This window comes from Micromys minutus (genome assembly GCF_963924665.1).
Source record: "Micromys minutus genome assembly, chromosome: 5".
In the NCBI taxonomy this organism is placed as follows: domain Eukaryota; kingdom Metazoa; phylum Chordata; class Mammalia; order Rodentia; family Muridae; genus Micromys; species Micromys minutus.
Window position 1 is genome coordinate 47,398,122 of NC_137974.1, and position 22,376 is coordinate 47,420,497.

Here is a 22,376-nt window from a genome sequence, read left to right on the forward strand (position 1 = left end):
GACGCACCACAAGGCTCTTTCCTCTGCTCTCCTTACTAGTATTTTATTGTATTCTAGAGTTGTAAATGTGCTTTTCTTCTGTTAACATTAACCCACAGTGTGTTTTGAAAGCCGTGTATCCTCTGAAGTCTGGATATTAAACAGCAAGGGAAGTTACCTGGGGGTGGGGTGTGAGCTGAGGCTTGTGAGCTGGTGCAGCCACACTGCTGGTGTTCTCAAGCCTCATCACTCTCAGGTCTTAGGGGATAAACACGGCAATGCTCTGTGGCTCAATGAGAGGGAATGCTCCATCCAGAGAAGAAACCAGAAGGTGGTGGAGGAGGCGCCAAGGTAAGCACGGCCCCAGAGGGTGCCCATAAAACTATCTGCTTTCAGTCATTTCCTACATTAAAGCTTTTTGTTAACATTGCCTTAACCTAAATTTTACTAATTGGTGTTTCTATATTAGTGATTAAGAGTCTGTTACTTGATGTCTCTCGTATTGCATATTTCAATGCAAAAAAGGAAAAAAGTGAAAGAACAGACATGCTATGCAGTCACTGATAATTGAATACTAGACCCAGAAAGCTCTGAACACCCAAGAAACAACTCACAGGCCTTATGAAGCTCAAAAAAAAAAAAAAAAAAAAAAAAAAAAAAAAAAAAAAAAAAGGCCAAAAAGTGGAAGCCTCAGCCCTTATTAGAAAAAACAAAAACAATAAGTGTTTAGCACCCTCTCAGAGTGGGGTACACCTCAACCCTTAATCATTAATAACTCAAGAACTAAGAAGATAGCCATGTGGCAATTTTTGGTGTTTAAAAATCATTATCTTTACACACCAAGAAAGCTTTGGCTATTTCCATGTTACATTTTATTTTACATGTAGTTTATGCTTATGGGAACTAGTAAAATTTCAATGCATACTATCAAACCTTTAAAAAAAATCAAGTAGTGACAAAAATATATTCATATAGTTTTATGCCAAAATGCTTTAAAAAATCTGTACATGTATCTCTCTTTTTTAAAAATAAAGTCATAAGAAAAAACAAAGGGAGAAAGCACTTGGAAAAGAAGTAGATTTTTATTGGTGAGAGTTGGATAACCAGTGTGACTTGTTTAGGTTTGGGTGGTGTAGACTCTGCCAGTTCTCAGGATGCCTAGAATAGCTGTGCTTCTTAGGTTAGAGAAACATTAACAAAGACAGTCCTGGGTTTTCCTACTGTGAAAGGGTTCCTTATATCCTTCTTGAACAGCACTTGATTTGTCTGAGCTGCTCTGGTGGTTCCCAGTGGGCTGCAGTGGGTCTGTGAGGCACTTCATGAGAATTGATTCCACTCAGTAGAGAGGCAGAGGCTGGTGGATTTCTAAATTTCCGGTCAGCCTGGTCTACATAGAGAGTTCTAGGCCAGCTAGAGCAACACAGACCATTGAAAATAAGAAGCCCCGTTGATGCCAGGCTGCCAGGCATAATAAAGCACGCTCACAACTTAGTATCTCCGAGGCTAAGGTAGGAAGATCACCATGAATTCAAGGCCAGCTGTGCTACAGAGTGAGTGAGTGTCAGACCTGCTAAGGGCTACACTGCAAAACTGTCTCCCAAAAATCAAAACTAGGCAACCCATCCCCAAACTGAAAAACAAAACCAAAACCCAGTTGAGTATATGTAGTTGTTTTGAAATGCGAAGGACTAAAATATATATCCAATAGTAACTTAATTTGCAAATCCAACATATCTTAATGTATGTCAATTCTCTAAAGAATATATATGACCATGGGTAAAATTTTAATCACAGGGTAAAATTATTCCTTATTTTAGACACCATGGTTAAAAAGGAGGGGTGATAACATGTCCTAATCCTTTGACTTTGCTGTCATTTAGTGCATGGGGAGGTCTCCATCACCTTGTCTGTGGCTATATTATCAACAGAATGTCTCGCAATTGTGCTGCAGCTAGGCAGGAGTCATGGGGCAGGAGTGGATAAGACCAGAAAGAAGAAAATGGAGTCCACTTAACTGCTAGAAGCCTCCACAGTCGTTCACTTTCCTTATTTTGGCTGCATTTGCTTTATCAGGTGCTTGGTTTCCAGATTTCTCTAAGCCTACATTGATTAGGACACTGCAGCACTATATTTCTAATAAAAAAATATTAACACCTGAAGTTGTCCAGTAATCAACCCCAACGTCACCTCAAGGGCGATTAGAAAGTGTATCTCCTGTTTATTTGTCTGCTTACCTCTGTCCCTATGACAATCTAAATGACTGTTGAGGGCTTGAATCTAACTGCCAATTTATATGGAATCGAAATATAATTCTAGTATTAGAAGACAGCACAGGGTTGCTTACTATAACTTAAGGAATAAGATAGGAAAGTGGCTCAGTTTTTGGCCTAAAACCAGGGATGAGACAGCAGATTAAAAGTATCTTAGAATGCAAAAACAAAACAAAACAGACAAAGCAAAGCAAAGCAAAAGCAGCCAAATGCAGAGTCTAGCCCTTATTTGGATCTTAATTCTAAGAAACTAGTGTTTATATTGGTATTTACAAGGAAGTCAGGGAAATTTTGAGTACTGACTATAACTATTAATTGGACACTGACAGGCTGTTAAGCAGGTCTTGTGCTACAGAGATCAGTGAGTCTATAGGAGAGCGGGCGTGTGACAGGTAAATCAGGAGGAGCCCTCTCTAGTGACATACAATTTCAGTGTTCTCTCCCACCATGAATATTGTGCAGCATGTTTGACAGATCTTATTGGAGGAAAACACCAGTCTACAAATTGAAATGGAATTAACACTGATTCTTTCAGAGCCTTTCGTATGTAGGACCACAATCAGAAAGCACTAGTTATCTGGTGTGTATCCACCCCTCACATAAACATATCTCCCTCTACTTAACCTAGTTTCGATGAAAACATTTTGGTTTGACATACCTGTGAGAGAGTGATTCTGAACAGGAGCTAGAGGTTTATTGGATGTACTTATGCTCTACGACAGCATTGTGAACACAGAATTTGCAATGCTGAACTGTCTTGCCCAGCAGGAATACAGGATTTGGGCTCCTCTGAGCTGCAGGCCATAACATTCTCACATAACACATAAATATGATTTATGCATCATCTGGTCAGTGTAGGATCTTGTTTTCTGTATGCCCCAGCTGAAGAACACAGTATTTAACTACAATGGAAGGCTGTCAGGCGTCCCTCACAGGTAGGCTCTCTCCAGAAGGCACTTTACAGCCATTATGCTCATAGGATCCCAGATAGCACTTGAGCATGAAGTCAAGGGTCTCAAGCATCGCTGCTCTCCTCTCCTTGTTCCTTGGAGACAACAGTGGTTGAATATAAGCCCTGTAATAGGAAGGCAGCGCCTCATTTTTCCATCCTCACCTCCTGACAGTTTTCTTCTCTCTGCTTGTTCATGTGTGCATAAGGTGCCACACACATGCATTTTTAAGGGCACGCAAGCTCTAGAAGGAGAAAGTTTACACAAATGGAATCTATAAAGAGTGAGGGTTGTATGTCAGTCTCCATTAGGTTATTTGTGCTTTAGCGTGAAGCAACTCCAAGGATATATGTTCAGTTCTACTAGATAAAAGTTACTTGTGTATTTGAGAAATGAAGTTGTAGAGTAATGTGAAAAGAATGAAATGTAAACGTGACGTTGGTTTGGTGAAGCATGTTGCCCATGACACCGTGTGTGCTATGAAACATGACCAGTTCCTAAACTGATTCAGATGAATCTGTGTAGCAGTTTTATGTAAGGCCATAAAAGATCTCCCGAGGCTTTGCTGCTGAGTGCTTTGTGTGTCTGTAGCATTTTTCTGGATCCTGAGACTCGCCGAGCCATGGGAGAACAGGCAGTGGCTTTGGCTAAAGCCGTGAGGTATTCTTCTGCTGGAACTGTGGAATTTCTTGTGGACTCTCAGAAGAATTTTTACTTCCTGGAGATGAATACAAGACTGCAGGTAACAGTGTGTGTTTTATTCCTCTCCATGCCTCTGTGTTTCTTCTCCTGCATTCTTTTTCTTATTTTATGAATCAGTACTATAAATGCAAATATTTGTTCTTTATATTTGTGTTGAGACACCTGGTAAGGAGAATTAAAAAGGTTATTTATTTATTTAATTTTTAAGTTTTATATGCATTTAAGTTATACATAATTTAAGTTTTATATGTATGGGCATTTTACCTGTGTGTGTATGTGCACCACATGCATGCAGTGCCCTTAGAGGTGGGAAGAGGGAGTCAGATCCCCAAGGACTGGACATAGAGTTTTGAGCTGCCATATGGGTGCTGAAAATCAAACCTGGGTCTTCTGGAAGAGCAGCCAGGGCTCTTAGTTGCTGAGCCATCTGTCTAGCCCCATAGCCTGCCAACTTGAAGGACAATGTTTAGCCTCCTACACTGATAATATGCCATGTGGAAAAAATCCTCTTGGTTTGCTTGACCCTTTTAGGATGAGCTGTATTTGTCAGGATTTGTGTGCTGGTCAGAGAACTTGGTGCTATACTTAGAAAGAGACTAGTTCTTATGACTCTTCTAAAGGAGTAGAGGAAGGGGACCTAATGTGAACTTCTGTGAGTAACTCCCAAAACTGCAGTGACTCCCAAGTTCCTGAGGAACTGCCACCTCTGCCTCAGTTAGGAAAAGACCAGTGGTGATCCTGTTTGTGACTTTCTGAGTTCCAGCTGCGATCTCAGAGGTCACCAATGCTGTGACAGGTGGCTTTATTTCCTTCCTTCTTCCCTTTCCTCCCTTATTTAAGTTGTGTGTGTGTGTGTGTGTGTGTGTGTGTGTGTACATAGACACATACATACACATATGTAGGGAGTATATGTATGTATGTATGTATATATACACGTACACACATGTACAGGGAGTTACATATGTCTATGCAAAAGTAGACAGAACAAAAGCATTTGTTGAACAAAGCATGCAGCATCAGTGGGGGCAGGGCTGGTGGCATTTTTTGCCAAGCACTTCTACCTTCATTCCGTCTCCCTCCGTCTCTGTAGGGTCTCCAGTTCTGATGGAAATCATTTTGGAAGCCGATGGAAATACTGTTTTATGGCCCATTTTAGTTTTACTAGCTGCTTTTTATCTTTAACTTTTTGTTGTTGTTGATGGGGTCATACAATGTTTATTCTTTGGAGGTCATGTAGTTCAAACAGGAACTTTCATGCTAGCCCATGTGACACCGCTCTGAAGAAAATACAGTTTATATTTCAGCTTCTGTAAATACTTAATGTATTTCCCATTTTACTCTTTTAGTGAAATCACAGCCTGGACTAGAGTCCAAGGCTAAGCTGTCAGCAAAGTATTCCATCTTGGAACTGAGCAGGAACCTGGCACCAGGTGGTGGTCAGTTAACCCATTGCTTTTTGTTTTGAGGCAGATAGCTCCAGTCTCTGCCTTAGCTGTCATAAAATTTCTCCTTAAGTATCTCCATGTTCAAAGCTCCTCTTTCTAACAAGATAACAGCCATCAGATTTGGGGTCAATCCACTCTATTGTCACCTTAACTTGATTATATCTGTTAAGACTCTTTCCATATAAGGTCATAATCACAGGTTCAGAATGAACATGAATTTAGATGGAATTCTATTCAATGTCACGCATCCTTTGTAAAACAAGAAGAAAATATATTGTGGTTTCACGACAACAGGGATCTAGGGTAGTGTGGATTGGGAAATGCTACCTCTAACAATAGTTTGGTGTAAATCATACCATTCCTGAAAATAGCAACCACTTTGCATCCATTAGAGCCTTAGCGGGTGGGATGGTTTGCTTGTGTCAGGAGAGGTGGTTGAGTGAGTACTGCTTGAATGTTTTCGTTCCTCTGGCAGCCCCTCATATCTCACCAGGGTGCCTGATCACTTCTCTATGTTGCTACTCCACACTTAGCTCTAGACATTACCCTGAGCAGCCTTTGCTGCACTTGCTTTCTTCACGTCCACACCTGTCCCGAAAGTAGACTCTTCCTTCGTGTATCTGCACCTCTCAACATATGAGTGATTGTAAGACAGATGCTTTTAAAGAGTGCTTCATCTGTTTTTATTTTATGTGCATTGGTGTTTCACACCATGTATATCTGGGTAAGGGTGTCAGATGTCCTGGAACCGTGAGCTGCTGTGTGGGTGCTGGGATTTGAAAATAGGTTCTCTGGAAGTTCAGCAGCTTTCAACTCATGAGCTGTTTCTCCAGCCCCAAGAGAGATACTCTTTCTTACTTGGTCTTGACCAGTCCTTTGGGTTGTGGATGCCTGCTGGGGGTTTCCTTAGTAGTCCTGTCCTTCGCCTGGTGTCAGGAGAACTCATGGTCTGAACTCAGCATCGCTGTGCACAGTGCATCTTTCTTCCTTCTCTATCAGCTGATCTGTCTGAGAGATGCATATTACATGCATCTCTATAAGCATTATACAATGTTAAGGCAATTCCTATCATCTGTGCCTGGACAACATCATCTTGTGTGTGTCTAGACAACATCATGACTCTAGTGTGTTTGTACACTCTTTTTTTGGAGACAGAATGCCCTTGAACTCCAGGCTCAAGTGAACTTCTGGCTCAGCTCCATATAGTTGAACTTGTTTTGATATATTTGAATTTAAATTCAGTCTGTTTCAATGTTTTCACTTTTCTCCCCACATACTTTTTCTCTTTTCCTTGTATTTCCAGTTAGCATTTAACTTCATTTCTGTTGTTGTTTGAGAGCTGTGTGAGAGCCTAAGCTTTTGTTAGAACCTGTTCCACAGCAGACACCTGATTCCTCCAGGTCTGATGTCAGTCAGGTTGTGTTTACCAGGCCAGACCCACCCGCTCCACTGCCATCCAGGTAATGTCTCTCACTATTGTTTTAAATAGTCACTATTCTTTCTCTCTACCCATTTAAAATGTGCATGTGCATGTGTGTGTGTGTGTGTGTAAATAATTGTTTTCTCTTTGTATCTGTAAATCTCTTTCAAAGGCTTCCTTGATGCACACACACACACATACACACACACATATATATATACATATGTGTATATATATTATGTACACACATGAGTTTTTTATGTCATTTTCCCTTCTATTTCCTTCCTTTAATACCTCCATGTTCCCTCCTCCAACTTTCTGTCAAAATTTATCATGTTATACTTGTCTACTTCCTGGGGGGGGACTTTCAAAATTCTATTTCTGCTTATGGGTAGATACTTATTTTTCTTTTGACAGTAGTAATAAATTTGCTCTTTAAATGACTTAAAATATTTGCAAAGGAGCATTTATATGTATTGATGATGTGTTTGTATGAGGGCTGCATATGCCATGGTACATGTGGGGTCAGAGGGTAACTTTATGTTATTCATTCTTTCTCCATGGGCTCCAGGATCAAGCCTTTTACCTGCTGATCCATCTCGCTAATACCTCTTTAAAAAATTTCAAAAATCCTTAAACAATTGAATTTTTTTTCTTGGTTTTCTTCACTGATGTTTGTACATGCCCATGTAATTCATGGGACTCCTTGCTTCTGTGGTTTAATGCCTTTCCACAGGTTTGAAAATTATCCATTGCTATTCCTAGCATTATCTTTTCCTTCTGAATTTTTCAATTTAGGTGATTTCACTACATGTCCTTTTTGATGACTCTTTGGCCTCATGGTGTACTTAATGCATAATTCATTCGTGACTTCAGTTTCACATGATTGTATTTCAGGCTAGTTTTTGTATTTGATTCTTTAAAAATGCAGTTCAGTGTTTGCTATCTTTTCTCATCTCCTGTCAAACAATCTCATTTTACCTTTTATTTCCTTCGTTGTCTTATGGCTTATGTGGCAGTTTTTATTCCTGAAACCCTGTGACAGTGTGCTCTACTTGTTGATACTGTTAAGATGGTGGTACTTAGATACTTGTATGCCTTTTTATCTCTGACTCCATGTTACTCCTTAAAATTTTTTATTTGTCTGTTTAATTTTGTACATATGAATGTTTTTCATGGGCACATAAATGTGCATGCATGTATATGCACTATGTACATGCGTGGTGTCAGATCCCCTGGAGCTGGTTACAGATATTTGTGAGTCATGATGTGAGTATTGGAAATTGAACCCAGGTCCTCTGAAAGAGCAACAAGTGCTCTTGACTTCTAAATCATCTCTCTAGCCCCAGGATATACATTCATTCATTCATTCATTCATTCATTCTCTTTAGTGGTGCACTATGCCTTGGATGATGGATTCTTTCCTATAGAGATTTGTTTTCTGCCCAGTGCTCGTGTAGTTTTTTATGCTCAGTGCCATACATATTTTGTGGCACTAAGGGTCGCAGTTGAAAGTGAAATTTCTTGGGCTTCTGAGAGATGCTAAGCTTGTTTGCAGTCCAGCGAGGGGCCGTTTCTGAGATCACTCTGATCTTGAGGGTGTGTTCCTTTGCGGCCTCTTCTCCCTGTGGAGGTAGTTTATCTGAGCACTGTCCTGTTATGGCCTGTCATGTTCAAGGCTGTACTTTTTAATTGCTCCACATGACTAAAGGAATAATGTACATCCACAGTGATGCTTCACCCTGAAATGCACATTCGCGTGGGACAGAAATGGCGCTGAGAGTCCTGCTTATGTCTCTCATGCTCCTGTGCTGGGTGATGGTTTTCCCTGTGTTCTTATTCTTTCATGTTCTTAAGAATATCCTCTCTTTTGGTTACTACTTCAGTAACTACGAGTACTGGGTCCAAGCCCAGGGCTTTAAACTTGTGCCCTTTCCTGTCCTGTACATGTGGCCTTTGCCTTCACTTATCACTCCCTTTCTAAATGACACGTGGAAGTGCTTCCCTGACACCCCACCACTCACAGGATGAGCATCATCTGCAATGGACATGGCAGTTCATCGTGCAAAACAAATACTAACTAGCCCCATGAGTGTAATTGCCAAAGTCTTAATCCATGCCAGTTATATGAGAAAGTACTGGTAGAGCAAAAACACACCTATCAAATACCATATTGGTTCCCACTTGCCATAGCAAAAGTTTGCTGTATTTTGAGGCCAATATCATAAATATTCATGGCATTTTATTAATAGTAGTTGCTTACTCCCTTTGAAATTATATCTTAGCTTACATTCTGTTTGTGTGAATATCCTTACAATTTTGCCTTTTGGATATTAATTTAATTTTGATTTAAAATGGTTTTTTAACTAAGTGAATCTAATTAGATAATGAACTAGGAAATCATTTTTTTATTAAGATGGGGACTTTATTATGCCATGTTGAGAATGGCAGGTTGCAATGAGATCCAGAGAGAAATTTGTAATGAGAGAGCATTTGTGTTTTGTTCTGCAAATAGACAAGACTGTTGGGTTGGATACATGCCATCATCTATAGAATTACTATCCAGTGTCTGTTTTAGGCCAACTTATAGTTACACACCCTACTCCCTGAGACAAGGTCTTGCTATGTTGCCCAGACTGGCCTTGAACCCCTGTGATCTGTTGATCCTCTTGGTTTATCGTCCCCAGTAACTGACGACTTGTATCACCATACCTGACTCTTGTGGTTTTCTTTGTTCTTGTGTTTGCTTCTGCCTCACGTCCTTTAGCCCACTGTTCCTGAGAGCGTACCCCATAGCCTTCTGCATCACTGGACTACCTAAGTGCCTGGCTGCTTTTTATCCTAGATAGCTTTCCAGGAAATTATATTCTCTCATTTAAAGGTTACAGAACAGGAGTGGGGTGGGGTAAGGTGAGGTGAGGTGGGGTGAGGAGTTAGATTGGTAAGCATTTCATCATGTTAGTTTTGACAATACACTTTGCTCATGCTTAATTGTCATTTGCCACTTTTATTCTTGGGTTTATTTGTCATGAGTGTGATAATGAATTTTGCCTTCTTAGAATGTGTTTGGGTGTAGCGGGTATTTCATAGTAAGTTGACTACTAAATGGGATCATGAAGAACAAATCTTGGACTTCTCACAGAACTGAGGAAGCCTTTCTTGCAAGCCCTCTCTGTGCTTATGAAATCACGGCTAGCTTGGAACTTGTTACTTCAAACTTGCTATGATCCTCCTGCCTCTGCTTCCTGAATGCTGAGAGATTTAAGGTATGTGCTAACATGTCTGATCTCTGATATTGCTAAAACAATTCAAGTTTCTTCTTTTGAATAGGAACATTTATTTTTAATAAATTTATTTCTATTATTTTAACATGTACATGAAGTAAATTTCTATTAAATAAAGTATATTGGTGTGTGTGTGTGTGTGTGTGTGTGTGTATGTGCATGTCTGCAAGTGAGGCTCTACACATCCCTTGGAGCTGAAGTTACAGGTGGTTGTGAGCTACTTGATGTTGGTGCTAGAGATTGAACTCCAAGAGCAGAAAATGTTCTTAACCACTTACATTTTTAAAAACAGTATATTCTCTTTTCCAAATTTGTGTTCTAAGCTGAGATTCTAGTTCTTAAAGCACATGCCAAATTCAATAACTTTTGCAACCTGTCTTATCTCTAATTGATGCCCCGGCTTGAGCAAAGAAGGCTGTACTGTGCTGTCCACTTGAAATTTTCTGAGCTGGTCAGTCCAGCTTCAGGTCACGTGTGTTTTCTGGTAACAGAAATCTGAGCAGCATTTTCACTTGGTGAATGGTGACATTTGAACTGACCAAGTTTGTTTCTCTGCAGAGATATATCACTGAGTCACCAGGTTGAAGCCTTGGTGTAGCTTGGGTTTAGCTTGGATGCTTGCTTTAGTTTTGTTCTTCTTATGGTCATTTGATCATAGGATATCCTGTAGAATGTCTCTTAGCTCCTTTTACACCGAGCCTTTTCTGGCATTCCAGAGCAAAGGCTGCATATTCTCCTCCCTCCCCAGTCCCCCATCCCTATAGTCTTTCAGTGCTGCTCAGACATGCTCACAACACTTGCACAAGGCCTGAATTTAACACTGGCCAGGTTCCTTTCGTGTGGTACAAGCCCTGCCTTAGTTTGGGTCTACTGGCCCTTGCTACATGAGGTTGGGGTCTGGGTTATGGTGCTCCGATGCTCTGAGAGCGGGTGGATCCCGAGTCAGAAGCCATTTCGTCCTCAGCAGGATCAGCAAATGAATATAGGTGTAAAAAGCTCAGATACCATTTTTAGATATTCCCCCTTCATTTGTTGCCTATCCTCTTGACTTTGTATGTTGTTTCTGAAAAAGTTTTTATTTTTAAGTAGTTGAATTTTTACATCTCTATTATGTAATCTGTGTCACAGTGACAGTATTTGGTTTTCCCTGTTCTTTGATAAGCCAAACTCTAACCCCCCACGTTTTCCTTTAGAACTCATTTTATATTTCATAATGAATCTCTCCATCTGGTATCACTTTTATTGTATTTATTTAAGACATTCAATGTATTTACCTCTCTCATACCTGTTAATTAAGAAAATACTTCTGCTTATTCGGGTGCTAGTGCTGCAGTGTTTGAGATGTTATACCTCATATTATAGTTCAAGGTCCAAGAGAACTAGTTACTTCTCAGTTTTATTTTTACATGTGGAAATTTTGGATTATTAGATTACCTTATTTATATTTAATAAGAGAAAAAAAAGAATTAAAATAATGTAGTTGCCAAAATCTTGGGAACATGCTTTTAATTTTTCAGATACAATTTGCAAGATATAATCTTAGGAAAAACAGTTATGGGTAAGATTTTGAAATAGCACTTTGTTCCCATTTAATAACAGGTAGCGGGAATTAGCGTGTTTTTGCCTGACTCTGCTTTCTTCCCTGACTCTCAGGTCTGCTGCTTTTACTGTTTGTTCTCATCGGCCCACATTTGTCTTCTGTGTAGCTATGGCTCTCCTGGTTCTCATATTAATATTTTTGACTTGGATGCTCAGCGTGGTAGCTAAAGAAGCCCCACTGTATACCAGACGTCTGTTTCTTACCAACTAGCCATTTTTCTCTTACTCCAGTCCCTGAAAGATTAAGTCCCAGTAACATGACTCAGTGACCCCCCACCCCAGAACATGTAGCCATGACCCTTGTTACTTGTTACAGCATGACTAACTGCTATTTTGGCTTCTGTAACTTGCTTATACACACACTCAAAGATTGTTCTGAGTTTCCTTAACCACTTCACTTGGCAGAACAGACTAGTTATTGCTTGCTTACATAGCTATTGAAGGTCATCTCGTGGTTTTTCCCTTTATAGACCTCCCACATTCCTCCTTCATGACAAGCCTGAGATTAGGCTTTAAGAATGTTGTCCTGCTAGTAAATCAATAACTGCTTTAATTATAATTGGATTGAGTCTATGACTTTCCCGGGGTCACAGTCCCCATAACACTCTATCTCTGAGCACTTTGTTTTCTTCATCACACGACCATGGCTTTTCTTCAGTCTATTTTAGCCGTAGCTCTGGGTACTGTCTCCTGTAAGCTATTCAGTGGGCAGTAAAAAAGGCTGCCCTTACGGTGTGTTACATTTACCTTGTTATAAAAGTTTGGGGTTTGAAGTAAATGAGCATGTTGCTAACCTTTGACCCAATATAAACCCTTGAGTAACTATTAAAAAACTATAGCAGAAAACAGAGAGGTGCAGAGGTTCTTTGAACTCGTGTGTTGTGTAGAGGTGGCAGCCTCCTGGGGTGGATGGAGAAGGAACTGCAGCTTTGGGCAGTTTGCTGGCTGGTTTATTAACTTGACACAGCTAGAGTGGTTTTTGGAAGAAGGAACCTCAATTGAGAAACGCCCCCACTCAATTGCTTGTGGACAGGCCTGCAGTGCATTGTTTTGATTGACGATTGATATGAGGGCCTCGAGGCTGGTGTTTTGGGTTCTGTAAGAAAGCAGACTGAGCAAGCCACAAGGAGCAAGCCAATAAGCAGTACTCCTCTATGGCTTCTTTATCAGATCCAACCTCCAAGTTCCTGTTCTGTTTATGTCCTGACTTCCTTCAATGATGTATAGTAATTTGGAAGCATAGGTTCATTCAACCCTTTTCTCCCCAAGTTGTTTTTAGTCATGTTTTTTTCCTGTGCTATTTTGGGTATAGACTTCTGAATTGGAAATGCTAATGCTGCCAAGGCAGTGACCCATAGTTTGATATACTTCTGCCAGCTACCAGGAATGTATGGCTCCAAGAATGAGTCCTGATGTAAAACGTGGGCTTTTGTTACAGTGTATTGATGTTTCGTCACTGTCACAAGTTTCCATACTAATGCAACCCGTTTACAGTCTGGGAAAGCTGGAGGTAGGGAGTGATGTGGGAACTGTTCTAACTACCTGCTAAACTAGGAACCAGCAGCTACTGTGATCAATAACCTCTGCTAAAACTGGTGTTATATGTGAATGATTTCATGTGTCCTTCCTGAATCAAATTAATTTCAACTGGAATAGAAATATTCTAGACCAAGAATGGGCTGCCCTCTGAAGCAGAAATCCTTACACCAAATTGTACTTTCATTTATTTCCCTTTCCTTTTCCTCTTCCTCTTCCTTTTCTCCCTCCTGTCTCCATTACTTCAGATGGAATCTTTGCCTTTTCTTCTTGGTAACTTTCTTTTTTTTAAATATTTATTTTATGTGCATGTGTGTATGCTTGAGTGTATGCCTCTGTGTACCATGTGTGTGCCATAGCCCTCAGATCAGAAGAGGGTATTAGAGCCCATGAAACTGGAGTTACATGTTGTGAGTCACCTTTGTCCTCAGGAAGAGCAGTTAAGTACATTTAGCTGGTAAGCTAGTTTTCCAGCCCTTGTGGTTCTTCTTGAACATCTAAAAGTGGGAAAGATTAGCAAGAGTAAGAGAGCCATGGACTTGCATGTTCTTCTAATACTGTCCCCAAATGCCTTTCTATGTAGAACATTCCAGTGCAGACAGCAAACACTGTGTCATTGCACATGACTATTGTATTGTGTCTTTTGCCATGTAACTGCTGTTTACTTTAAAAGGTTTTAATATCAAATTCCAACCTGTATCATGTTGTATCTTCTACATTGAATATCTTTGACAGATCTTTTATTTCTGAGGCTGCTGCCTTCTTCTTTGCACATGTATGTGTCTGTACCATGTGCCCTTGTATGTTTTCATATACACATGTATGTCCAGGTACATACACACATGCATTTGTGTGCATATGAGGAATGGAATTTAACATTAGGTGTTTCCTTCAGCCGATAACCACTTTATTGAGGCAGAGTTTCTTGCTGGACTTGGAACGTACAAGCTTTGAGCAGTCTAGCTAGCCAGCCAACCATGGAACCATGCCTCTGTCTTTTGGGTGGTGGGATGCCTCACGTGTGTGGCTTTTATGTGTGCTTTTGGGATCTGAACTCAGGTCCTTACACCTGTGTACCAGGTGACATATTCATGGATACATCTCCCCAGCCCTTCAAATATCACTTTCTAAGTTTAAAAATTACTTTTGAGGAATGTGGTCTAGGCATTGGAGACATGGCTCAGTCCATACAAGTATGGAGACTGGAGTTCAATCCCTAGAACTCAGATAAAAAAGCCAGGCATAGTGATATACCATGAGCTCATTAGCCCAGCACTGGGGAGGCAGACACAGTGCGTCCCTGGGCTCACTGACCAGCCGTCACCGCCAGTGAGAGACCTGGTCTAAAAATGTTAATGGTGCCTGAGGAGTGAGGTTCTTTGACACACATGTGAACACATTCACACTCTTATACACATTCATCTTTATACATATGCACTTGTACGCACACATACACATACATATATACACATGGCCATGGTGTGATCTCACATGCTTGCAATGGGAAAAGGTAGTCCTCATTCTTAGTTATCGATGTCATAATTTTCTTTTTTAAATTAATATTTTTCTTATTTTTAATTCTGCTTTCCATTTTCTTCTATTTACTGTTTGAATTAGTAATTACTCTCGGTGATTCTCATTGATAATTTAGCAGTTCTGTTTTAGTTCTTGTCTACATTGCAAGGAAAATGATGTTTTCTGACAGTAGATGTAGTTGGACAAACACTTTTCCTAACTTTGGAGTAGTGTAGCTCCACTCCTCCTTTTCTTTGTACATATATGTGTGTGGTAAGTTAAACAGATGCCCGTGGGAAAGCCTGTAAGATGGACAGCTAAGGTTTTGTTTTGCAGGTTTTATAAATTATTTTGCTATCTTTGAGTTCTGGACCCCTCCCCTCTTTTGAATTTTTGAAACAGTGTCTCATTATGTAGTTCTGGCTGGCCTGGAACTCATTGTATAGGCCAAGATGGCCTCAAATTCACTGCCTGTACCTCTCTTGTGCTATAATTAAAGGCCTGTGTCAACATGTCCCTCCAGGTTTTGAATTTTTATCACATTTAATGTCCCACTTTGGCTTCCTTGTTAGGGCCCCCAGGCTGGCAATGCACAGTGTCACAGGCTGGACGGATGGCTTGACCAATGAACAGTAGTTTCTCACAGTCCTGGAGGTGTCAGCAGGGTTAGACGCTTTGGGGATGCCTCTTTCTGTGGCTTGCAGATAGATGTCTGTCTGCACTTGGCCTTGGATTGTGCTGTGTGTGCCCTTGGCTTATTGGAGTAGGGCCCATCCTAATGACCTCTTTTAAGATAGTCACTTCATTAAAGGCCCAGTCTCATTCTGAGGTAGCAAGGGTTAGAACGTCAAGATAGTGTGTGTGGAGGGGGTGGCAGCGGTGGGGGGGGGGATAGGAAGATACACTGCAGCCCCAGCAGTACTGTCTTCCTGAATTTATCTGTTAATTCTCAACAGAAACACTCCATGACAAAGCCCAAGTTTGTGCAGCTTTTCTTAAATGTGGCTGTTATTTTCAAGGTATGTTTGCAGGAGTCATGTGTTGAGGTCTCTCAATGTGCTTTATATTCTTCATTCTATAGATCTAAAGTCTAATGACTTTGGGTCTCTATTTCGAAATCCCATATTCCCAGGAAAGAGGCCTTCAGAATTTTGATGGGCACATATTCTAGAGACTTTGCTATGGCCTCCAGGACTGTAAGAAAGTAATGTTAGTTAAGCCACATGTGATTATTAGATCCTGTTCTAAACAACGAGTCTTTCTGAATTCAGAGAGCAGAACCAAAAATAAAGGCATCTGTTGTCCTTCTAGGTGAGAACAACAACAGGGGAAGAGACAGAGACTTATCTTATCAAGCACTATGATGAAGCCTTGTTTTATAGGAGAGGACCATTCCCTCCTATTTTGTCGGGTAGTCCTGTGTATCCTTGTGATACCTGTATTCATGTCCTGCTGAAGGTAGGGCTAACCCCAACACATTCAGCTTTGGAAAGAGCTTACACAGCTCATGTCTACCTGAGACCTGTCTAGTCATACAATATATTTACTAAAGATACCATGTAAGACATGTTAATTTCAAATGGTATTATTTAGACATTTAAAATTTGTACCATATGCCCCTCCTCACAGGTGTCTCTTTTCTTTGGAAGTGTTGATTAAGTTTTGAATAAGCATGTTCTCATGGAGGATTTGAAAATTTCAACATGCCATTCATGATTATGAATGCTTAACTTGATACTTTGCATCATGAAAGTTTCTGCTTTGACTAAGTATAATCCTGGATTACTAGCTGCTAAGCATTTGTGCCAAATACCTCTCTGTTCAAGAAACATGGACTCTTTTTTCCCCATCATCCTCTGCAAGGTAGCTCAGCGACTCCTCTGTCATCTGTACTAGGTTTTGCTGACTGTTAACATGCATGCTTATGCAATTACAGCTTACCCAAAGTATTCTTCCAATAAGGAAGGCATACTCATGCTGTTCCCTATTTTAAAACATGCTTTAGGAACTATTAGGTAAACTCAGAGTAAAATCTTAGAAGTTTAGGTCAGGGAGCAATGGGACAAATGGATGGCTGTGAATGGGGTCCCAAAGCTGAGGACGGACGGCCGCATGCTGGCTCAGCCAGCTATTGTTATTTTAATCATGTTTTATCATAAGAGGGCCATGTTTACTTATGTTTTAAATCTTTAAATGATTTCTGACTTGGAATAAAGATGGAGAAGTAGGAAGGACTAGGAGCTCCCATCACTAGCCCTGTCTACAGTTACCCATTCTCTAAGTTCATATGCAGAGCCACGTAGGTTTTCCTTACCATAAACATATTCAGAGCAAAAGTTCAGGCATAGTTTTGTACATAGCCACAGAACCCCATATCAGGATGGTAACATGGTTGATATCTAGAGGGCTCACTAAAGCTTGCTACAGAAGGGAATTTCTAGGTCAGTGTTATACGCCACACACTCATTCCTTGTTTGTTTGTGTTGTTCTCTTACATTTCTGCTTCCTTTTGCTTTTGGAGATTGTTCTCTCCCAGTATAGCTGGCCTTGAATTTGGGATCTTCCTGCCTCTGATTCTTGAGAGCTGGGGTTCTGGGGCTACACCACCACAGTCAGCTGTCTCTTTAGTCTCTTAATCTGGAACAATCCATGACCTTTTAGTCATTTTTGATCTCGACCTTTTACAAAAGCATAGGCCGTTTTTGTTTTTTTGTTTTTTTTTTTTTTTTAAAAAAAGCATGTCCTCATACCCAGAGTTCACTGATTGTTTATAGATGCAGCCTTGCCCGTCTGGAGGACGGAGCAGTGGGAGCCTCTGTGAGCACCATGCAGGTGGCATGAGTTTCTGCACCCACGGCTGCTGGTGTGGGTCGTGCTGAGGTGGTGCCCAGCGCTGTCAGGCTGCACACTTACTGTGTTTCCTTTGTTGTCAGTGAAGTAGCTCAAGGAGATGCCCTAAAATTCTCTGAATATTTCATTTCAGCGGTCTCCTTACAGCTCCAATACTCATTAACTTGGCCACACTTCCTAGTTTCTGTTCAGCTCTATTCTCTGTATATTTCCTTTCTATAGAATGCTTTCAGAGTACTGGTCATACAAAGAGAAAATTGAGTTTTTCACTTAATTAAAACTCATTTTGAACAAGGTTACGTAAACTGTGCTTTGTCACATAGTAGGTTTACAACATATCATTAAGAATAGTCAGGGGTGCTGAGATGCTTTGTTCACATAGAACTGGTTTTGAGCATTAAGAGGGGGCTTTGCATTTGTTTCTTATAGAATATTGGTTCTAACACATCACAATTTGATTTAAAATATATATGCATTAAACCGTCTCATAAATTCTTTATTTAGTGTCACATTTATTTTACAAAGAGTAGATGCTTATTTTAGCAATCATTTGTCATTAAAATTATGTCAAAATGTCTTAGAATGTTGTTGAAACTGTAAACAAACTCATAACACACACAGAGCTAATTATGGATGCCATCTGTTTATTTTTATCAGGCTTTTTTTTTTTTTAAAAGACCACAGCATTGTCTGGTTATGATAAGCTTCAAGATGATTGTAATGACTAAGCCCTGTCCTTCAATTAGTGCAGCTGAAGCTAGAAGATAATTCATTTGTTCAGTGACCTTTTCCTGTGTCCATGTATGAAATGTGACATGTCACGATACAGAAATTATTGTGATATACACCTAGAACTTAAATTTTAAGAGGAAAGCTAATGATACCAAAGTAGTAGGTATTACCAAAGATGTTAAGAAATTTTACGAACTTACCTGAGATTTTAGATAAAAGATTACACATTTTTTTTCCAGTGCTGTAAATGGCCTTATTTGAACCCAAGTTTAAGGATTTCTATGTGAACAGTCAATCAAATTACAATGATGTCTATCGTTCACGTGGTTATATGTCAGTTGCGTCTTTTTGCACATATGTATCCCATGTGTTGGTGTGGAAGGCCGGCACTCCCCTGGCACCATCAGATGAAGTAGTTCTCAGCAGTCTGCTGAGAAAGCAGAGTGCTCCCTTCTCCCTGGTCTGCTGTTGTGCATGCTAAGCACTGCCCAGGTCTGTCTGGAGGGAAGGCAACCTGAAGGCTCCATCTGCTGCTCCCTGCCATGCTGCACTGATGCAAGATTACGCTAATCTTGCTTCCTGTCAGGACAGGTTAGTGAAAGCATGCAAGCAGCCATGCCTCAGCCTGGACTCGGGCTCGAGAACACCAGCGTCTCCCCACAGATGCCGCAGCAAGCGCATCAGGAGGATGATTATCAGCCATGTTGAGAACTGTAGCAAAAGAAACATAACGCTAAACCGTTAAATGTGTGGCCACAAATTAATCAAAATCGGGAAAAGTCATAGAGAAGCTGACACATACTTTCAAGGTGATTCTGACCTTCATCTGTGTGGGGCTTATGCATTCTCTCAGTTTATGTATCTCACTGAAGACTTTTAGTCGGGTGTTACTGAAGGTTAAGCAGAATAGCTTCACCCGACTCTGAAACTGAATTTCTTTGTTGATGTCCATTTGTTTGCTCTTTTCTTCACCTATTAACTGGCAATCTTGGCCTTACAGGTTGAACATCCTGTCACAGAGTGCATTACCGGCCTGGACTTAGTCCAAGAAATGATCCTTGTTGCTAAGGGTTACCCACTCAGGCACAAGCAAGAGGATATTCCCATCAGAGGCTGGGCCGTCGAATGTCGGGTTTATGCTGAGGTAAAAATGCATTCTGATGGTAGATGCTGGGTGGAGTGGGGTTATTATGTCCAAGTTGGAACAGCCAGTGTGGCTAAACTGCAGATAGTATAAGGCTTTGATAACCCATGGGCAAAGCAGGAAAACACTAGGTAATTTGCAACAATTAAAAAACAGAATGGAGTTCAAGTAATTCTTGTGTTTTTCTGAGTGGCTAAGTCAGTAGCAATGCACTGGGGACCAGCAGAGCCTCAGCCAGATGCTCTAGACTTTGTTCTTTATGATTCTGCTGACGGACGGGCTCTAAACTGTAAAGCTTTTGGTTAAGCTTGCATTCTTGGCTCATAATTTTAATTATGGGTTTTGCCAAAGTCTTAGTCTGACTTCATACAAACCGAGTAACAGACCACTCAGCTTTTTTCAGGTGATAAGACAGAAATACAACATAAACATTTGTGCAATCTTTTAGGTGCAAAATACTATTAATATTAAGTAGTGAGTCAGAATCTCTCTAAGAGAGCTGTGCGTTGTTTTGAACTCTGTAGGTAACTCAAACCCATGCATTGTCCCAGTGTTAGGGCTCACAATCATATATGAAGTGTCAACTCACACTTCCCTGCTCTGCACTCACAATGTTTCCAAGTAGAACACGTACACGAACAGAAGCATGCAGGCCTTCCCGAGTCTTTGCCGGAAGACCTCTCCCAGCTTTACCATATGTGAGCTGTTTGGAGAAGTAAGAAAAACAAATCCCTTTGCTGTATTGCATTTGTTGTTCTGAACTTGAGCTATGTTTGACGGAGAGTCTAGGTCATTTTATTTTTTGCCCAAGGCATTGTAAGCAATTTTAGAAAAAGTTGGAATTTTACCAACTTCAATAGAGTACTATGGAGGTCAAGCTAAACTCTTCTTGCAGCTCTGTTTGGTTTTTAAATATCCTTGGAAGTTGTCTAGAGGATGAGACAATCACACTCTGGAACCTGTGACTTGGTAAATACCGCATGTTAAAATAGACCTATAAATACTCCTTATTGTTGTTAACCTTCCTTGTGCTGGTTTATGTTTCAAAGCCTGTGCTTTCCTTCCTTTGAACCTCCAGGACCCCTACAAGTCTTTCGGTTTACCGTCTATTGGGAGACTGTCTCAGTACCAAGAACCGATACATCTACCTGGTGTAAGTCATTAACTGTGATCCCAACTGGGGGGCTCAGCCCTTGATTTATGCCACACTTTTATGTTAGAGAATGTGAACACCAAAGGGTGTAAATTGAGGGACAAGGGAAATTCATGGGGAGTCATTTTTTGTGTTAAATAAAAAATATTTTTTGTACCTTATAATACTTAGAAACATCAGAATCCACTCAACAGAGTAAGTTCACCCACATATAAGCATATGAATAATAGTTTATGTGAAAGATCATAGAATTCTAAGAATGGGAAACACTTTTTGTGTTAAAAATGTAATCTTTTATTTTAAAACAAAAATCTAATCCAGCCCCGTGTTGTAGTCAGATGTCAAGAAATTTAAGCACAAATTAAACTCATTGCAGAACTTTATTAAAGAGAACAAACTGCCTCATTTTGTGTGGTGTCACCAACTTTGAGGAAACAGTGACCAGCATTCATTTTACTTCATAGTTCATCCGTTCTTGTCCTTTTAAAGCAATTGGATGGCATCAGGAGAACAAGGGCGGCACCCTCTCTCTTACAGTACTGAGTGCACGCATAGATGACATTATGTTAGCTGAGTGTGAAAAGGCTGTACCATCTGTGAACAGGATTATTCAGTTTGATGGCTGCTAAAAAGATGGAGAAAGATTACAGGAAGAATTCTGAATTTGAAGATGTTATTGGATATATGATTTATTTCACTTTTAAACTGTTCTTGCCCTTGTGCTTTCTAAAGGGACTTGACCCTTCCTAGGCCTGGAGACTCCATGCTGTGTTCAAAGCCTGGAGGCAGAAAAAATTCTGTGATGCTAAATAGCGCACGAGAGCAAGTGTCATAGGGACATAGCTAAACACTTTTTTAATCAAACAAAAAAAAAAAAGTCTTAAATAAGAAGCTGCAATGATTACTCTAGTTGTTAGAAGTTTCCACCATGTTGTAATAGCTCACAGGATGTCAAACATTTTGCCCTCTCAAGTTTTTGCAATTTGCAATTTTCAAATGTGAGACCTGTTGAAAGCCCAAGTGATAATGGACAAACTCTACCCCCTACAGTCTTTGTCCCACCAAATCTTTCTTCAATTAATGCTGCAGCAGGAGTTTTATGTAATAACATTTGCAGTTGTGATCCATCCATAGAAAGAAAAAACAATTAAAATGCCTTAAATGTTCTGCTTACTGCTGTTATTTGCGTGTGTGAATGTTGCATGTCAGCTAAATGGACCAAGGAATACATAAAGGGATTGGGGGCAGGAGAGTGCGCACTAAGCTTTGTCTATCATTATTGCCGGGAGCAATCAAATTGATGTCAGCAGGACAGTAGATGCGTTGACAGCTGTAATTATGTATCTCCATGGTGATCACTTTTGGCCTGTCATGGAGGCCCACGAGTCCCCTCCCTTCGACACATTTAATCATATTGGGCTGTCACTTGTCAGGTAGACACTGTGGGTTTGGGGCCGCGCTCAGGGGAGGAGACACTGGGCTGGGGGCTGTGCTCAGGGGAGAGGTGAATTGATAATGAAGGCTGGGAGCCACCTTGTAGTTTTCAGGGTCCACTTTCTGGCCGACGAAGGCAATTTTAATTGTTCTGGAGGTATCTGGAGGCTGACTTGAGAACTCACACTTGGGATGCGTGGGTGTTTTCAGTGTGGTCCTCTTCCTCACTGCATTAAAACTGCATGTGTCAGTTCCATAGGGAAGCCACTTTTAGATCTTGGATTTTTGGTCACAAGAAAGAGCAAATATTTTAAAGTTAACTTTTGGTTCACACCTTTCATGCACATCATTAAGGCTGGAACA

General features: G+C 40.5%; 1 protein-coding gene across 2 annotated transcripts in view; it reads left to right on the forward strand.

The window, feature by feature from the left end:
- The window catches only part of PCCA (propionyl-CoA carboxylase subunit alpha), a 277,273-nt gene that overhangs the window by 103,373 nt on the left and 151,524 nt on the right, over positions 1–22,376 (forward strand). For both annotated transcript variants that reach the window (XM_080916684.1, XM_080916685.1), the window contains 4 exons: positions 236–330; positions 3,791–3,941; positions 19,283–19,426; positions 20,505–20,579. In XM_080916684.1, the coding sequence (XP_080772810.1) occupies positions 236–330; positions 3,791–3,941; positions 19,283–19,426; positions 20,505–20,579 (465 nt within the window). The remainder of the gene's footprint in view (positions 1–235; positions 331–3,790; positions 3,942–19,282; positions 19,427–20,504; positions 20,580–22,376) is intronic.